The 17,092-nt window shown below is 41.4% G+C and overlaps 1 protein-coding gene across 2 annotated transcripts in view; it reads left to right on the forward strand.

Annotated features, from left to right (window-relative positions):
- herc2 (HECT and RLD domain containing E3 ubiquitin protein ligase 2) overlaps nt 1-17,092 on the forward strand; it is an 86,420-nt gene that overhangs the window by 26,191 nt on the left and 43,137 nt on the right. For both annotated transcript variants that reach the window (XM_052140702.1, XM_052140703.1), the window contains exons 12-34: nt 413-564; nt 1,047-1,204; nt 1,305-1,418; nt 1,502-1,753; nt 2,012-2,205; nt 2,315-2,515; nt 3,392-3,620; nt 7,444-7,568; nt 8,138-8,316; nt 8,933-9,117; nt 9,200-9,364; nt 9,480-9,665; nt 9,979-10,149; nt 10,276-10,379; nt 10,476-10,626; nt 10,801-11,015; nt 14,332-14,464; nt 14,666-14,793; nt 15,303-15,498; nt 15,590-15,720; nt 16,244-16,414; nt 16,572-16,708; nt 16,833-16,984. In XM_052140702.1, coding sequence (XP_051996662.1) covers nt 413-564; nt 1,047-1,204; nt 1,305-1,418; nt 1,502-1,753; nt 2,012-2,205; nt 2,315-2,515; nt 3,392-3,620; nt 7,444-7,568; nt 8,138-8,316; nt 8,933-9,117; nt 9,200-9,364; nt 9,480-9,665; nt 9,979-10,149; nt 10,276-10,379; nt 10,476-10,626; nt 10,801-11,015; nt 14,332-14,464; nt 14,666-14,793; nt 15,303-15,498; nt 15,590-15,720; nt 16,244-16,414; nt 16,572-16,708; nt 16,833-16,984 — 3,829 coding nt within the window. The remainder of the gene's footprint in view (nt 1-412; nt 565-1,046; nt 1,205-1,304; nt 1,419-1,501; nt 1,754-2,011; nt 2,206-2,314; nt 2,516-3,391; nt 3,621-7,443; nt 7,569-8,137; nt 8,317-8,932; nt 9,118-9,199; nt 9,365-9,479; nt 9,666-9,978; nt 10,150-10,275; nt 10,380-10,475; nt 10,627-10,800; nt 11,016-14,331; nt 14,465-14,665; nt 14,794-15,302; nt 15,499-15,589; nt 15,721-16,243; nt 16,415-16,571; nt 16,709-16,832; nt 16,985-17,092) is intronic.

A 17,092-nucleotide genomic window follows, 5' to 3' on the forward strand; every position in this document is an offset into this window, starting at 1 on the left:
TAAAAGTTTAAGTTTCACATTTCTGTTTAAACCCTCCAGGCCCCATTCTCTATTTTAAGTGCCTCACTGTATCCTTGATTTTAGCTTTTTTTTTTTAAAGAAAAGGATTGATGTCAAAATAGTTTTTTCAGGTAATCAACATTATCAGTCTGGTGGAAGTTAGAAATGCTAAAGTCAGAACTTCCTTTTTTTTTGGTTTGTTGTTTTCTTCTTTTTTTCCTCCTCCTTTGGTTTAGTTTTGTTTTCCAAAAATGGGTTGATCAGGAGTTCAGCTTGTTGTTTGGCTTTTGCTGACCCAGTAGACCTTAATTTCTCTCTTTGAGTTACTTCTTGTGTTTAGTGTTTGGCATACTAAGCTAAATATAAGCTTTTTCTTCTGTAGCATCTAACCAAAGTTCTGTATTCCCACCAGTCCCCTATGCTAGTCCATGCACTGTCATCCAGGAAAATAATAAAGCTTGCAGCACATCCAGATGGGCAGCACTACTTGGCTCTTTCAGTTAATGGGGAGTTGTTCTCCTGGGGCTGCGGAGATGGAGGCAGGCTGGGACATGGAGATGCAACGTAAGAGCTCCACACAAACATCATCAAGCTTGCAATATTATTTCTCAGACTCCATAAAGGCCTATAGCTTAAAAAAGCACATAACATCCACTAGTCAAGCTTGTTGCTATTTAATTATAAATTTGTATTACAGTAACAAAAATGTACCAGGAAGAGCCATGGTATTGGTGTGTTTTTTTTTATATGTACCATGGGATAAGAATGTACCATAATGTACATCAAAGTACCATGTTATTACCATGTGATACCATTACTGTACCTTGGTACTGCTGCAGTACTTTTTGTAGGGAAAAGAAAAATCTCCTCCACTCACTTTTACATGTAAGGAGGATTGTGACTATCATACAGTCTCAAAATAATGATGCTAAAATCCATATAATGCTATATGTAAAAGAGCATTAGAGTAATGTATCTATATAACAGAAATATACATGTTTGCTGCAAAAGGTGTAATTATATTTTATCTCCTACTTTATCTGCAGGTATTTGGAGGAGCCCACCATGATTGCAGCATTCTCTGGGAGACTGGCAGGGAAGCAGGTTATACACATTGCATGTGGCAGCACTTATAGTGCAGCCATCACAGCTGATGGAGAGCTATACACATGGGGCCGAGGAAACTATGGCAGGCTAGGCCACGGTAACATCCATAACCACAACTACAGAACTGCTTTAAAAACCAAGTAGATCCATAGCACCCTTACTAAGGGCACAAACATTTTTGTATTTTTGTCCGAAAGGCTCCAGTGAGGACCAGACCACACCTATGCTGGTGACTGCTCTGAAGGGGCTAAAGGTGATAGATGTAGCCTGTGGCAGCGGAGATGCTCAGACCCTCGCTGTGACTGAAAATGGTAGGACTTCTCAAAAGGGGCTTCATCAGTGAACTCTTGTTGATGAGTTGATATGATGGTCTACTTTATGACTTGCTCTTTAGGTCAAGTGTGGTCGTGGGGTGATGGCGACTATGGTAAGCTCGGCCGTGGGGGCAGCGATGGCTGTAAGACACCAAAACTTGTGGAAAAGCTACAAGATTTGGATATTGTTAAAGTGTGCTGCGGGAGCCAGTTCTCTGTAGCGCTTACTAAAGATGGACAGGTCTACACCTGGGGCAAAGGAGACAACCAAAGACTTGGCCATGGCACTGACGAACACGTCCGCTATCCCAAACTGCTAGACAGTCTACAAGGTTCAGTGTTTTTTATTTGTTTTCAATGGTTTTGTTTTAAAATTTGGAATTTCCAAAGTTTGAAGTCAATATGAAATAAAAATTGACTTTTTTTACTTGTTTCACTTGGACATGCATCACATAATGGAGGTAAAATGGGCTGTGAATAGCTTAAATTGGTTGCTAGTTATCCTCTTATCTACAAGTTTAGGATTTCAAATTGAGGGGATCAAAGTCTGAGTGGGGTTTGAATAAATGACAATTTCTCTGTCAATTCAGGTAAGAGGGTGGTGGACATAGCGGTGGGCTCTACACACTGCCTGGTCCTCACTGAGGAAGGGGAGGTGCACAGCTGGGGCAGCAATGATAAACTACAGCACTTTGACACGCTGTTCTCCAATAAGAAGCAGCCTAAAGCCCTGCCAGGCCTTAACTCTAAACACATAGTGGGCATCTCCTGCGGCCCAGGACAGGTATGATCTGTCTATCATGCATCAGTGTTACCAGGAAGTGATACATCGTTACTGCCTTTGACTGTGTGTACTAAGTGTATTTTAAACATTCTGTCTCACTGGCTCACAGAGTTTTTCATGGTCCTCGTGCTCTGAGTGGTCCGTGGGACTCCGTGTACCATTCGTGGTGGATGTGTGCACTATGACTTTTGAGCAGCTTGACCTGCTCCTGCGACAGGTCAGCGAGGGCATGGATGGCAGCTCTGATTGGCCACCACCGCAGGAAAAAGAATGCATGGTTGTGGCTGCGCTCAATCTGCTCAGACTGCAGGTCAGCTCTCTAAACCATCAGTCAGTCATTCATTTGTTCTTTTTGTTTAAACAACAATGTACAGTGCAATTTTCATTCTAAAATTATAGTTTGAATGGCAACGAACAAGTACGCTTAAAGGTATACTCTGTATTTTTAGACCTAAATAAATGTATAGTACTTTTTTCTCCCAATTTGGCATGCCCAAATCCCAATGTGCTTTTAAGTTCTCGTGGTCGCGGAGTGATTCGCCTCAATCCAGGTGGCAGAGGATGAATCCCAGCTGCCTCCATGTCTGCAGACCGTCAGCCCGTGCATCTTATCACTTGGCTCGTTGAGACATGGCACGTGTGGAGGCTTCACGCCATCCACCGCAGCATCCATTCTCAACTCACCACGCCCTTTAAATAAACCGCATTAATGCGCCACGAGGAGGTTTCCCCATGTGATTAGCAACCGGGCCAATTTGGTTGCTTAAGAGACCTGGCTGGAGTCACTCAGCATGCCCTGAGATTCGAACTAGCGAACTCCAGGGGTGGTCGCCAGTGTCTTTACCACTGAGATATCCAGGTCCCTAGTACTTTTTGACGATTGTTCAATGACGTAATGTACACTGATATGAGACTCGTATATCAGTCATGTAAGAGGCTAAAATTGTAAAATACCATAAAATAACCTCATACTGAGCGTCCCCCCCATTAACTCTGAATAGGGTATTTCTACAATGGTATTGGTATGTGAAAACCTTTGCAAGAAGCTGCATCCACATTGATAGATGTCAATGTAAAATTCAAGAACACTGTCATATCGACCAGCGATAGAAATGTCAGCTTGAAAAGCTAACTTATGACTGTTCATAAAGAATGTTTCCGTTACATGTGTTTTCTGTGTCTCCAGCTCCATGCAGCCATCAGTAACCAGGTTGACCCTGAGGAGGTAGGTCTGGGCTTAGGCAGTATACTGCTGAATAACCTCAAGCAGACGGTGGTGACGCTGGCCAGCAACGCCGGGGTGTTGAATACTGTGCAGGCGGCCGCCCAGACTGTGCTCCAGAGTGGCTGGTCAGTGCTACTGCCCACTGCCGAGGAGAGAGCAAGAGCACTGTCCTCACTGCTGCCCAATGCAGGTCAGTGCTGAACCTGAATTTTGGACTATAAAAACATTTGGAAAGCTTTGATGCTGTTTTCATCTCACTGTGAATATTATGCATTACTTGATGAATTCTCTAGAGCAGAGGTTTGCTATCTTTACACACCCAGAAACCCCCAGTAAATAAAAGCCATTTTCTTGTACCATATTTTAAGAACTTTCACTATGAACATTACATGATGCTTAACAGGATGGTGAGATTGTTAGAAATGTGTTAATGGTTAGAAATGGGATAAAAACTGAGTATATGTTTTATATGCTGTATATTGTCCATGGCCCCCTGGTTCTAGAGCAAAATTTAGTTTGCCATTTCTCCCATGTTGCTGCATGGTTAGTGGCCGTTCACACAGGACTTCATCTTGGGTCGGTCAGCGCTATTTTGCATTTCCAAGTAAACATGCAGTAGATGGAAACATTTAACTGTCATGGTGACACGTTTTTTTATAAAGCTCTGTGGAATGATGAATTAAAGGGGTCATGACATGAGGAATGAAATTTTCCTTGACCTTTTGACATATAAGAGGTCACTGTACTATAAGACATACTGTAAGTTTCAGAACTCAAAACTTCCTTCTCACTGCAAAAGCAGTGGTGGCTCAGTGGTTAAGGCTCTAACCCCTGACCTTACTGATCAGAAGGTCAGGGGTTCAAGCCCCAACTCCACCGAGACACCACTGTTGGGCCCTTGAGCAAGGCCCTTGAACCTATCTGCTCCAGGGGCGCCTGTATCATGGCTGACCCTGCACTCTGACCCCAGCTTAGCTTAGCTTCACCATGTATATGCAAAAAATGTATGTATAATGTGTGACAATTGATCAATTAAATTAAATTAAAAGCGCATTTGTTGAAACCAAGCTGCCAAAATGACATTAGCATCTGACCGCATCCACAACAACACATCAAAGTCTACTTTTCTTTATAACTTCTGTAGCCTCACCCAGTAGTGTTGAGAAGTGAGATGGCAAGAAAAGTGCAGAATCAGTCAAGAGCAGAGAGCCAATTATAACATTGTGCATTTAGTCTTAAAGGAGAAGCAGCACCAAATCTGAGCATATCTGACAGAGGGTCAGAAAGAGGGTGGAAAGTTATCATGTTTTAGAAACACAGTGGCTAGAAAAAGTTTGTGAACTCTTTGGAATTAGCTGTTTTTTTGCATTAATTGGTCAGAAATTGTGATCTCATCTTCATTAAAGTCACAAGTATAACACTATGGTGCTGAAGCTAACAACACACAAACAGTTATAATCTTTCATGTCTTTATTGAACGCATCCTGTTAAACATTCACAGTGCTGTGGAAAAAGTAAGTGAACCCTTGGATTTAATAACTGGTTGATCCTCCTTTGGAAGCAATAACCTCAACCAAGTATTTCCGGTAGCTGCTGATTGGATGTGCACAATGTTCAGAAGGAAGTTATACCATTCTTCCAAAAAACTGCTTCAGCTCAGCCTAGGGTTGTGCCGATGGACGATATCATCGTCCATCGTGATGGCTGACAAACATCACGATGTAGAGCCACCATCGTGATGCCACGCCCCCTTTTGCGAGTCTTGCTAGTGTGACTCACTAATCCTATTCTCTTCTATAGTTAACCTAAAAACTTTGCAGGGATTGCTCTGTAAATTAAATTGAGAATATAACTAATGCATATATGCTATTTTAAATACTGTAGTATATGCCAGAGTTATGACGTGTTAGTCTGTGAAAATACCGTGTCAGGCAGGCTACACAAATATTGATCTTGACATTGTTAGCTTCTTGTCTTTTTTTTACATGTCTTACACTGTACATTTAGATTAAAATATTTTATGTTGTAGGCTACAAGAAAATAGCCTTTATTAATTAATTATTAGTAGTGTCTCAGAAAATCTTGCTCATTGTCACACGGCAGTTTAAGATAAACCCAGACCAGCGAACGTCAAATAACTTTTGTCTGGTTAATACTTTTAAAGAAAAATTTCCTTGGCCATAAATCCATAATGTCAAATCAAATGAAAGAAACAAGGTGAATATGAATAACACACATTTATTAAAACATAGAAGAACAACAAACAAAGAACAAGAAAACGGGACTCAGACCGAAACTCGGCATTAACATTTCACTTATAATTAGCAGCACAATTAACTTCAGCACAGGCTACAAAATAAATTATGTTATTGAAATATTGTAAAGTATGAACTACACAAATGAACGTTTAAAAAATAATATGCAAAATCGAATAGCTCCGCAACGGACGGAAACATGCGTAAAGAAGTCTACTATCTTTCACCAAACACCATGTTTAAATTTCGATGTTTCTGGCCAGAAATACCAACATATCCAGCACGTGCAGGCAAGGTGGCATATTCTGCTGGATGGCGCACACGCAAGTGGTCATGAAGATTGGTCGTCTGCCCATCTTTTGCGCGGATCACACATGAGCAGATCTTGTACAAAACTTCGGACGGGTCCCTTGGCTGTCCACTCTCATCAGGTCTAAATCCAAAAAATTGCCATATAGGCGAAGTAGTACCCTTTTTAGCAACCAACACCAACGCCATTGTATCAACTCTACGTGGAAGGAAGCTTTTTTTTTCTTACGTGCAATATATTACAAAGTCCGGATGAGTAGGCTACTAATTAGTTGGGCTAGTAAAATAACGAAATTATAGTTTTTCAGTAGAAAAAAAATATCTATGTAAAGAGATATATTAAAATAAAAAGTGCTTAAAAGTGCACAACTCTTCTTAACTGGAAGAAATATTTTTCCCCGTTACGTGCAACCTATTGGAAAGCGCGGATGAGTCAGTTGGGATAGTAAAATAACGAAATTATAGTTTTTAAGTGGAAAATAGTATTTATGTAAAGAGATATATTAAAATAAATAGTGCACAACTCTTCTTAAGTGAAAGCTAAAAAAAAAAATGCTTCACGTGCCGTGCAACCTACTGATAAAGCGCCGACCAGTCGCGATGTTTTACTGTCAACATCGTCAACTGCCAATTTTGGGGACATCGCCCAACCCTAGCTCAGCCATATTCTTATGATGTATGCTGTGAACGACTGTCTAGAGGTCATTTCACAGCATCTCTATTGAGTTAAGATTTGGGCTCTGACTGAGTCACTCCAAGAGATGGATTTTCTCCTTTAAGTCATTCTGTAGTGAATTTACTTTGATGCTTAGGGTCATTGTCATGTTGCATCACCCAACTTCTACTGAGCTACAGCTGGTGCACAGCCACCCTGACATTATCCTGTAGGATAGCTCGATAAACTCATTTTTCCCTTGATGATGGCAATTGGTTCAGGCCCCAAAGCATCAAAGCAGCTCCAAAACATAATGCAGCCTGTGCTGTACTTCACCGTTGTGATGATGTTTTCATGTTGGTATGATTTGCCCTTTTTACACCGCAATGCTGCTTTTGTATGCAATCATTAGAGTTTCATATGATCTCGTGTTACATTAAATGAGATCAAACGAATATTCGACAACAGAATTTATTGTAGACAATTTTTTTTATTTTCGACGTTGTTGATAACGTTGACTAATTGTTTCAGCCCTAGTCATGACACCTTTAAAACTACTCCACCTTACCTGTTTTTTAATGCTAGAATGGCCCCTTACTTTTTAAAATGTTGTATTCAATTGGCTTTTTTACAAAACAAACAACATTCTTTTCCAGCAACATTTTGGGGCTACATTTCAGTTTACCATCGCTTTATGTACTGAGATGTGCAAAAACAGTCTTCCATCTGTTTTTGAAGATGATTATTTCAAGCTCACAGGGGTTAATGGTCAAAAGCATTTCTGTGTTTTCCAGCATCTGGAAATGAGATGAGTGTAAGTCCTGGCCGTCGCTTTATGATCGACCTCTTGGTTAGCAGTCTGATGGCGGACGGAGGGCTGGAGTCAGCTTTGAATGCTGCCATCACAGCTGAGATCCAGGTCAGTATGTTTTATTCATCAGTTACTTCATCATTTATTCACCCTGCATGCCTCATATCTACTACACCCAACAGAACACTGCCAAAAACCTGACAGAAGAGGAAACACATTCATGAGCCCTAAGGGGAAAGTGTCAAATCATTTACACTGTAAAGAAAGGTGTTACCTTAACTTGTTACTATAAATGTAATGCTGATGTTTCAGACTGATACATTTAAGGATTAAGTGTTTTTATTGTAAAATAATTTTCTATCCCATCTTAATACGCAGAGACCACTGTAAGTAAGACCCTATGTTAATCTTCCCCAAAAGTGTTTGTTTGAGCATCCTGTCCCACCAAACATGGACATTGGGTCAAACAATGGTGGGAATTTGGGACAGAAATTCCATTTGTTGTCTCTAGAAATTACACATTTCTCCTTTAAACACATATATGGATATTCGATATATGAATGTTTTACATATCTGCTTTTTCCATTACTCAGTTTCAGAATTTTGTACCTTTTTTGTATCTTTTTACTTCTGACATTCCAATGAACTGCATTGTTTCTCTGGTTATCTTAAACTAGGACATTGAGGCAAAGAAGGAGGCACAGAAGGAGAAGGAGATCGATGAGCAGGAAGCGAGCGCCTCCACTCTGCAGCGCTGCCGTACAACCCTGGACAAAGACCTGATCAACACAGGCATTTATGAGTCTGCCAACAAACAGAGCCTCCCATTGGTCCAACTGGTGCAACAGCTGCTCAGGTACAACAGACAATGTCTTTAGTATTCAATGCAACAATCACCTATAATCTTAAGGAACGTTTTAGCAAAAGAGCTGTTTGCTTGGTTGGTTGCTTTCACTTAAAGGTGCTGTAAGCGATTTTATCGCTTTGAAGCTTTCACGTGACGTAGCTGTTGAATTAGCTATGCCCCCTTATTTCTAAACCCCTCCCCCAAAGGTAATTTTGAGACCAAAACAGAGCAAAAGAGCAGCATCGTTTGATCCTATAGCTGTCAAATTCAACAGTGGCACAATAGCGTCCTCAACTGACAAACATTATGAATCATAGCCTCAATGATCCACTTCAAATTCAACACTAAGAGAACGAGCAAAATGGTTTACAGGTGAAAAGCGTCAATATCCGCATACACCTTTTTGTTTGTTGTTTACAAAGTCTACTGCTTTCACAGACCGGTGAGATATCTCAGGACACTTTTTTTTTAATTAATATATTTAAGGGAGTAGGAAATTTGTTTTTGCATACTTTTCCATATAAAAATCACTTACAGCACCTTTAATTATAGAAATGCAGGTAATTGGGTTATGTTCTGTTATAACACTTTTCCTTGTGATCTCTCCTTATGTTTTGCTCTGTAGGAACATTGCCTCGCAGACCATAGCTCGTCTTAAAGATGTTGCACGACGCATTTCAATCTGCCAGGACATAGAACAGGTCAGTAAGGAGCGCTCAGCCTCTCTGGACCTGCTACTTCGCTTTCAGAGGCTCCTGGTCTGCAAGTTGTACGTGGGTGTAAATGGCACTGTGGGTGTGGGAGGATACAGTAAGTAACACGTTATACAATCATGACCGTTTACAAGTACTTGCACTCAGATCAAGTTAACGGCAAGTCTTGTTATCCACAGCTCTGAGTCACTCTGAGATTCTGGGAGTGGGGTCTCTGTTGAAGAAGTATATGGCTTTGCTGTGCACCCACATTGGGGATATCCTTCCTGTGGCCACCAGTATCGCCCTCAACAGCCACCGTCACTTTGCAGAGGTGGCGCGTGTCATTGAGGGAGACCTCACAGGTGAAAATGTTAGGTCATAATATCCCAGCATTCCCCATTTATTCATTTAAAGCTTCAGACAGCATTGTATGTAGTGTGTTAATTTGCAAACCGCCCTGTTCCTTCAATTCTCCAGGTGTATTGCTACCAGAGTTGATCGTGTCCATTGTTCTGCTGTTGACCCATGATGCTGGTCTGATGCAGGAGACTGGATCCATTCCTCTGCTCGCTGCTCTCCTGGAGCACCTGGACCGTTTTAATCATCTCTCTCCTGGTACAGAGAGAGACGACAATGAAGATCTTGCCTGGCCGGGACTAATGGGTATGTGAGAAATCTGTCTTAATTATAGTGTAAACAACATACAGTAAATTGAATAATGCTTCAATTCAATTGAACTAAAATGTAATTAACATAGTGGCTGGTTGATATAGGTTTTTATTTTTAATGGTTGATGACCAATACTATTGGTAATTTGAGATAATTGAAAAAGAAATCCCGCAAGGGCTGATCGGGCTTCGGATGAGCAGGCCAGTTACAGTGTCTGCCAATTATCTCAAAATGACGCAATATTAGACTGGGATCACTAAATAAACCACAAGATACAGACACAAATGTGATCTGTTTTTCTTTACAGGTTCCTTTTTCAATGGGCCGAGCTCCAAGAACAATGAGGAAGTATCGCTTATCCGCAAAGCTGACCTGGAGAACCATAACAAAGATGGCGGCTTCTGGACTGTCATTGATGGGAAGGTCTATGACATCAAAGACTTCCAGGCTCAGACACTAACTGGAAACAGCATCCTCGGTATAATGATATAAACTTCTGAAATGGCTGAAATATTTCCATCCTATTCACATCTCATTTGGTTTTCTAGTGTTTTTAATAAAGAGTCTGTATAAGTTTGTTTAAGATCTGTTTTATTCTCCACAGCCCAGTTCGTGGGTGAAGACCCTGTGGTAGCTCTAGAAGCAGCTCTCCAGTTTGAAGACACCAGAGAGTCCATGCAATCGTTCTGTGTGGGCCAGTACATAGAGGTCTATCTGACTTTATATTCACTTAGTTTATATCCACTTTATATAAAAAATGATCTCAGCCTTTATTTTCTTCTTATTGGTTCTGTCTGTCTCCAGCCCAACCAGGAGACCGTGACGACACCTGATTTGAGCAGCCTGTCCTCTCCTCTGATCGATGCTGAGAGAAACCTGGGTCTGCTGCTTGGGCTGCATGCTTCATATCTGGCTTTGAGCACCCCTCTGTCCCGCATAGAGATAGAATGTGCTAGTGAGTATATTAATTTGTATTTAAGTATAGCAAAAGTCTAGTTGTTTCAATTAAATAGACTTAATCAACCTTAAAATAATAATAATAATAATAAAACAAAACAAATTGGCTTAAAACAGATTTAAAACATTAAGCAAAAGTACTTTTTACACCTTTATGCTTTCTACCTTCCAGAATGGCTGCAGTCATCGATCTTCTTCGGTGGTCTGCAGATGAGTCAAATCCACTATAATTATAATGAGGAGAAGGATGAGGACCAATGCAGCTCTCCAGGGACCACCACACCAGACAAAGCCAAACTGTACTGCCAAAGAATCACCCTTAGTGATCATGCTCAACCCTTCCTGCAAGCCATCGCTGACAACAACACACAAGACCATACTGTGAAGGTCAGAGGCAATCAAAGATGATTCATTTAAGTTATTTGAATTATCTTTTGTAATGTAGTCCAACTTTGTGAAGCTGTCCATATTGAAAATCTTACAAAAACAATTCTAATAATGATTAATTGGTCAGAGTTAGATGAATAAAAATAAGTCAGAGGCATTGAATTACAGTGACTTTACCATTGTTAAAGGGATAGTTCACCCAAAAACTAAAATTCTCTCATTGTTTACCCTCATGCCATCCCAGATGTGTATGACTTCTGCAGAACGTATGAAGATTTTTACAAGAATATTTCAGCTCTGTTAGTCCATACAATAGACAGTGAATGATGACTTAAAGTAATCCATTCAACTCCAGTGGTTAAATCCATGTCTTCAGAAGCGATATGATAGGTGTGGGTGAGAAACATCAATATATATATATATATGTGTATATATATATATATATATATATATATATATATATATATATATATATATATATATATATATATATATATATATATATATATATATATATATATATTTATTTTATTTATTTATTTATTTTTTTTTTACTGTAAATCTCCACCTTTGACAAGCCCCGACCAGTAGGTGGCGATATGCACAAAGAATGCAAATTGCCAAAAACCAAAAGAAGAATGTGAAAGTGAAGGTGGAGATTTATCGTGAAAAAGGACTAATATTTATCTGTTTCTCACCCACACCTATCATATCGCTTCTGAAGACATGGATTTAACCACTGGAGTTGAATGGATTATTTTTATGCTTTTTTAATCTTTGGAGATTCAAAGTTCTGGCTACCATTCACATACATTGTGTGGACCTACATATTCTTCTAAAAATCTTCATTTCTGTTCAGCAGAAGAAAGTCATATACACCTGGGATGGCATGAGGTTGAGTAAATGATGAGAGAATTTGCATTTTTGGGTGAGCAATTGTTTTTTTTAAGGGGTTCTAATGCCTATGGGTCAATCCCACACAAGCTGGTGGAAACCTCACCGATTCAACACCATGTTCCAGACAAGACCAGGGACCTCATTTTAAACCATTATAATGGTTTCAGTCTGAGAGTCACCTCTGGATCAACAACATCTGCATTTCATAGGCTGGAAAAAGGAATAATCACTGCGTGTACTATCTCAGTGATCTTGTTTGCCTTAGCCATGAATATGCTAGTTAAGTCAGCAGAGGTGGAATGCAGAGGCCCACTTACCCGGTCAGGTGTGCGACAGCCCCCATCAGAGCGTTCATGGACGATCTGACGGTGACCACAACATCTGTACCGGGCTGCAGATGGATCAGCTGGGCTCATCAGCTGGGCCCGAATGGACCTTTAAACCAGCCAAGTCCCGATCCCTTGTGGTGAGGAAGGGAAACGTAACCGACAAGTTCCGTTTCTCCCTGGGAGGAGTCCAAATTCCATCAATCACAGAGAAGCCAGTTTAGAGTCTGGGGAAAGTCTTCAACAGCACATTTAGCCACACTTCATGAAACCAGGAAGGAGTTGCACACCTGGATTGCTGCAGTGGACAAGTCAGGGCTGCCAGGCAAGTTTAAAGCCTGGATTTACCAGCATGGCATCCTGCCGCGACGACTCTGGCCTCTGCTGGTTTATGATGTCCCCCTAACCACCGTTGAGGGTGGCCTCTGCTGGTTTATGATGTCCCCCTAACCACCGTTGAGGGCTTTGAGAGGAAGATCAGCCACACCCTGAGTAGGGCAAGAGAGGTGCTGCTGTACAGAGAGTCCACTGACACCAAAATCTCCTTGGCTGGTATAGAGTTGAGGACGGGTAGGAAGTGGAGGGCCCAGGAGGCAGTCGACCAGGCTGAAGCGAGGCTGCGGCACAGTGTGCTGGTGGGGACAGTGGTGTCAGGACGTGCAGGGCTTGGTTGTATCCAAAGGCCTCGATACGACAAGGCCCAGGGAAAGGACAGGCGTCAACTGGTCCAAGAAGAAATCCGATCGGGGTGGAGGAAAGACACATCAGCAGGATGGTGGGGATGCGACAACAGGGGGCGTGGACTCAATGGGAAGAGATAATGGACCGTAAGATCTCGTGGTCGGAGTTGTGGAAAGCGGAGCCACACCGGATCCAGTTCCTTATCCGATCAGTCTACGATGTCCTCCCCAGCCCAACCAACCTCTTCTCCTGGGGCCTGATAAACACCCCCGCATGCCCTCTGTGCCAAAAAAGATGGTTCCTGGAGCTCATATTAAGCTGCTGCCCTAAAGCCCTGGGAGAGGGACGTTATCGGTGGTGCCACGATCAGGTGCTTAGGGTCATTGCAGAAGCCATCAGCACAGGGATCTCCCTCAGCAGGCACCAGCAGCCAGCACAGCGCTCAATTGCATTTGTCAAGGCTGGAGAGAAACCACCACAGAGCAGGAACCCAGCAGGGGGACTTCTGGCAACAGCCTGGGACTGGCAGCTAAAGGTTGACCTGGGAAGGCAGCTCAAATTCCCAGAAACCATCGCCACAACTACACTTAGGCCTGACATGGTCCTCCTTTCTGAATCATTAAGGCAGGTGGTCCTACTGGAATTGACTGTGCCCTGGGAAGACCGAATGCAAGAGCTGTTTGAACGGAAGAGGGCCAAGTACGAGGAATTGGCTGGTGAATGCCGTAGCAGAGGATGGAAGACCCGCTGCCTCCCCATCGAGGTTGGCTGCCGAGGGTTTACTGGCCAGTCGCTCTACAGGGCCCTTAAGCTCCTGGGAATAAGGGGACTGCACATTAAGAAAGCCATCAGGAACATCACGGATGCTGCTGAAAAGGCATCTAGATGGTTGTGGATCAAAAGGGGTTATCCGTGGATCACACATGCTACCTAGTCACAATTCGGGGACTGATCACCCCTGGCTGGGTCGCCTGGGCGAGGCTGTATGGTGTTGAGAGACCTGAAACACCCGATGACTGCAGGTTACATCACTGATGATGTGTCTAGGTCGCACCTGCAAGGTGTATGTTAAATCATTAATGTCATGCCTAACACAAAGCTGAGTGCTTTTATAAATGACAGGAAAAGCGGTATAATAATATTGTACACCAGTATTCAATAAATTAATTTTGTTAATCATTAAACCTTAATATCAGAAACATGAACTGCACATTAATATAGAGTTAAATTAATGTGTGGTGGCAGGTGTGTACATTTAACAGCTATTATACAACAGCTTTAAACATGTCTCATTCAGTCAGATTTGAGTCGAACATTCTGTTTTATAAATGTTTTGCCTGGGATGTTTTCTTAATGATTATGACATGTTGGATGCTTCCTCTTTTCTTTTTTTTTTTTTTTTGGTGTTGCAGGATTTTTTATGCCAAATTGAGCGGTGCTGTAAACAATATCATCTCATCACTCCCATCACTTTTCCGCTAGAACACCCTGTAGAGGAAGTGGGCCGTCTGCTGCTCTGCTGTCTTCTCAAGCACCAGGACCTTGGTAATCTAGTAAACACCATTCACTTAAGTAAATGCTTGGTGTTTACTATATTGTTTTTGTTTCAAAAATCTTGCTCACTCAAACCAGTCTAGCCAATATCCTCATCTCGATCAACTTGCAACACAGTGTGATTTATTTTTTTATTTTTTTAAGTGTGCAGTTCCATGAAAAGATTGATAATAATGATAATTTTTTGTACAGGTCATGTTGCCCTATCTCTTGTTGATCAATGTGCCTTGGGTGTGGACCAGGGGAAACAGAGGTCCCTCCTCAAATCTGTGATTGATGTGTGTCGAATGGTGTACCAGGCCAAGTGTTCTTTGATAAAAGTGAGCAAAGAGTTAGCTATTTGAAAATGCATTATGATGTTGTCCCTATTTCCTTTTTAGATGTAAAGTTGCTTGATAAATGTATGTGAACCCTTGAATTTATCTGGATTTTTGCCAAGCTGTCTAAATTGATCATAAAATGTTATCTGATTTTCAACCAAGTCACAACAATAGACAAAACACAGACTCAAACAAATAGCACACAAATTATCAGAGGATTTCATGTCTTTATTGAGCACACCATGCAAGCATTCAGACTGTAGGGTGGAATATATTATAGTTTGTGTGTGTTTTTAAGCAGACTGTCTATTTGTCTCTTGTTGTGATGTATGTGAAGATCTGATCAAATTTATGCAGAAATGCATGGTAAATCCTAGGGTTTACATACTTTTTCCCGTGACTGTGAATGATCTTTCGGTTGTGAATGATTTTGAATGATCATCATCAATTAGTTTAAGATGACTTCATGACCTGCCCTCTGACCTGTCCCTTTCCTCTCTCTGGCACAGACACATCAGGAACAGGGCCGCTCTTATAAGGAAGTGTGTGCCCCAGTGATCGAGAGGCTGCGATTCTTGTTTAATGAGCTCAGGCCTGCTGTCAGTAATGACCTGTCCATAGTGTCCAAACTGAAGCTGCTGAGCTCTCAGCCTCGTTGGAAGAGGATCACACAGAAACTCATCAGAGACCGTCGCAAAAAGAGAGGTAACGAATAATTATGGGTTGTTAAGCATAAACATGGATATAAACATGGTGTTCCATCTGTATTAAAGCATGGTTTTGCTTCATCTCTTAGTGCCTAAGAAATCAGAGTCGGCTGATCTGGAAGAGTGTAAACTGGAGAGGGAAGGGACCAATGAGGAGCCACCTGCTCCAATCAGCCCCACCCCTGTGGACAAGAAACAAACCTCTGTCAAATCCTCAAAGGTTTGACATTCTCCATAGAGCTTGCTCACTGTCTCTCACGCACATGTGCACACTTTCTCTTGCTCTCTATCTTTGCACTATTAATCATGCTTATCTCAGTGACATCTAATGAGAGTGTATCACAGCTGTGGTGTGTGTGTCTATAAATAACTCTTGCATGTCTGGCTCTGACATCTTAGTGATGTGTCTTCAGTGTGTGTCTTCAGTGTGTGTTAAGCCTACAGTTGCTCTATTTTCAAATTTATTTAAAAAAAAAATTCACTTTCTACGGAGCATATTTTTCATTTACATGTTACACTTTGATTTGGGGATTCATATATGCCTTTTATAAAATTTCAAAAAATGTTAACCTTATATTATAAAGTATTTATAACTTTATTTAATTAAGCCTCTGTCATTTTAGCATTCATTTTTGGCAACAATCAACAATGAAGACACATCTAGAATGTGTTATTTTGGTACCTTTGGTAACGTAATGCTGCTTTGTGCTTTGCCCGCAGTAACCTGTGTGTGTTTTTTGCAGGATAAGTGGCAGCCTCTGCTGAACACCATAGGTTGTGTTCAGAAGTATCGCTGGTTGAGATACAGTGTTCACGGCTCCTCTCAGTCTAGCCTCATGAGCACAATCGTGGAGTTTGCTCTGAAAGAGGAGCCACTGGATGTGGAGAAGATGAGGAAATGCCTCCTTAAACAGGTGGTTAAAGGGTTTACATGGCTTGGTTTTGCATGTTTCCTGTAAGAGTGGTTTTGAACATGAAAGGAACCTGTGTATCCCAAAAAAAGAAGAAATTTCTAACACCGTTCCACGAAAAACTAGCGATGTTCTAACAGTATATCACTCTTACATCCAGCTGGAGCGTGCTGAGTTCAGGCTGGAGGGAATAGATACCATGCTGAAGCTAGCATCCAAAAGCTTCCTCCTGCCCTCTGTACAGTACGCCATGCTCTGTGGCTGGCAGAGGGTCATACCTGAAGGGGCCAATATTGGGTAAGTACAAAATAAAAGTTTTGCATGCACTGTAGTTTTTTTTTAAATTTATTTTAAATCTCATTTTATTGGGATTTCAGATAAGTTTGTTTTGAAGTACAATTGTGTTTTGTAACCTCAATAGGGAGCCTCTTTTTGACTGTCTGAAGAATGTAGATCTAATTCCTCCGTTTAACCGCATGCTGCTGGAGGTGACCTTTGGTAAGCTCTATGCCTGGGCCATTCAGAACATCCGCAATATCCTGTTAGAGGCCAGTGTCAAATTCAAAGAGCTGGGTAAGTTTGAATTCAAAAACTCTGATACAATTCCATTACGCTAATACTGTAATTAAGAGTATCTGTTTAGTGCAGTATTGTTAAGTGTTGTGTCTGCTTCTCCTCTAG

The sequence above is a fragment of the Xyrauchen texanus genome, chromosome 13 (genome assembly GCF_025860055.1).
Source record: "Xyrauchen texanus isolate HMW12.3.18 chromosome 13, RBS_HiC_50CHRs, whole genome shotgun sequence".
Classification (NCBI taxonomy): Eukaryota; Metazoa; Chordata; class Actinopteri; order Cypriniformes; family Catostomidae; genus Xyrauchen; species Xyrauchen texanus.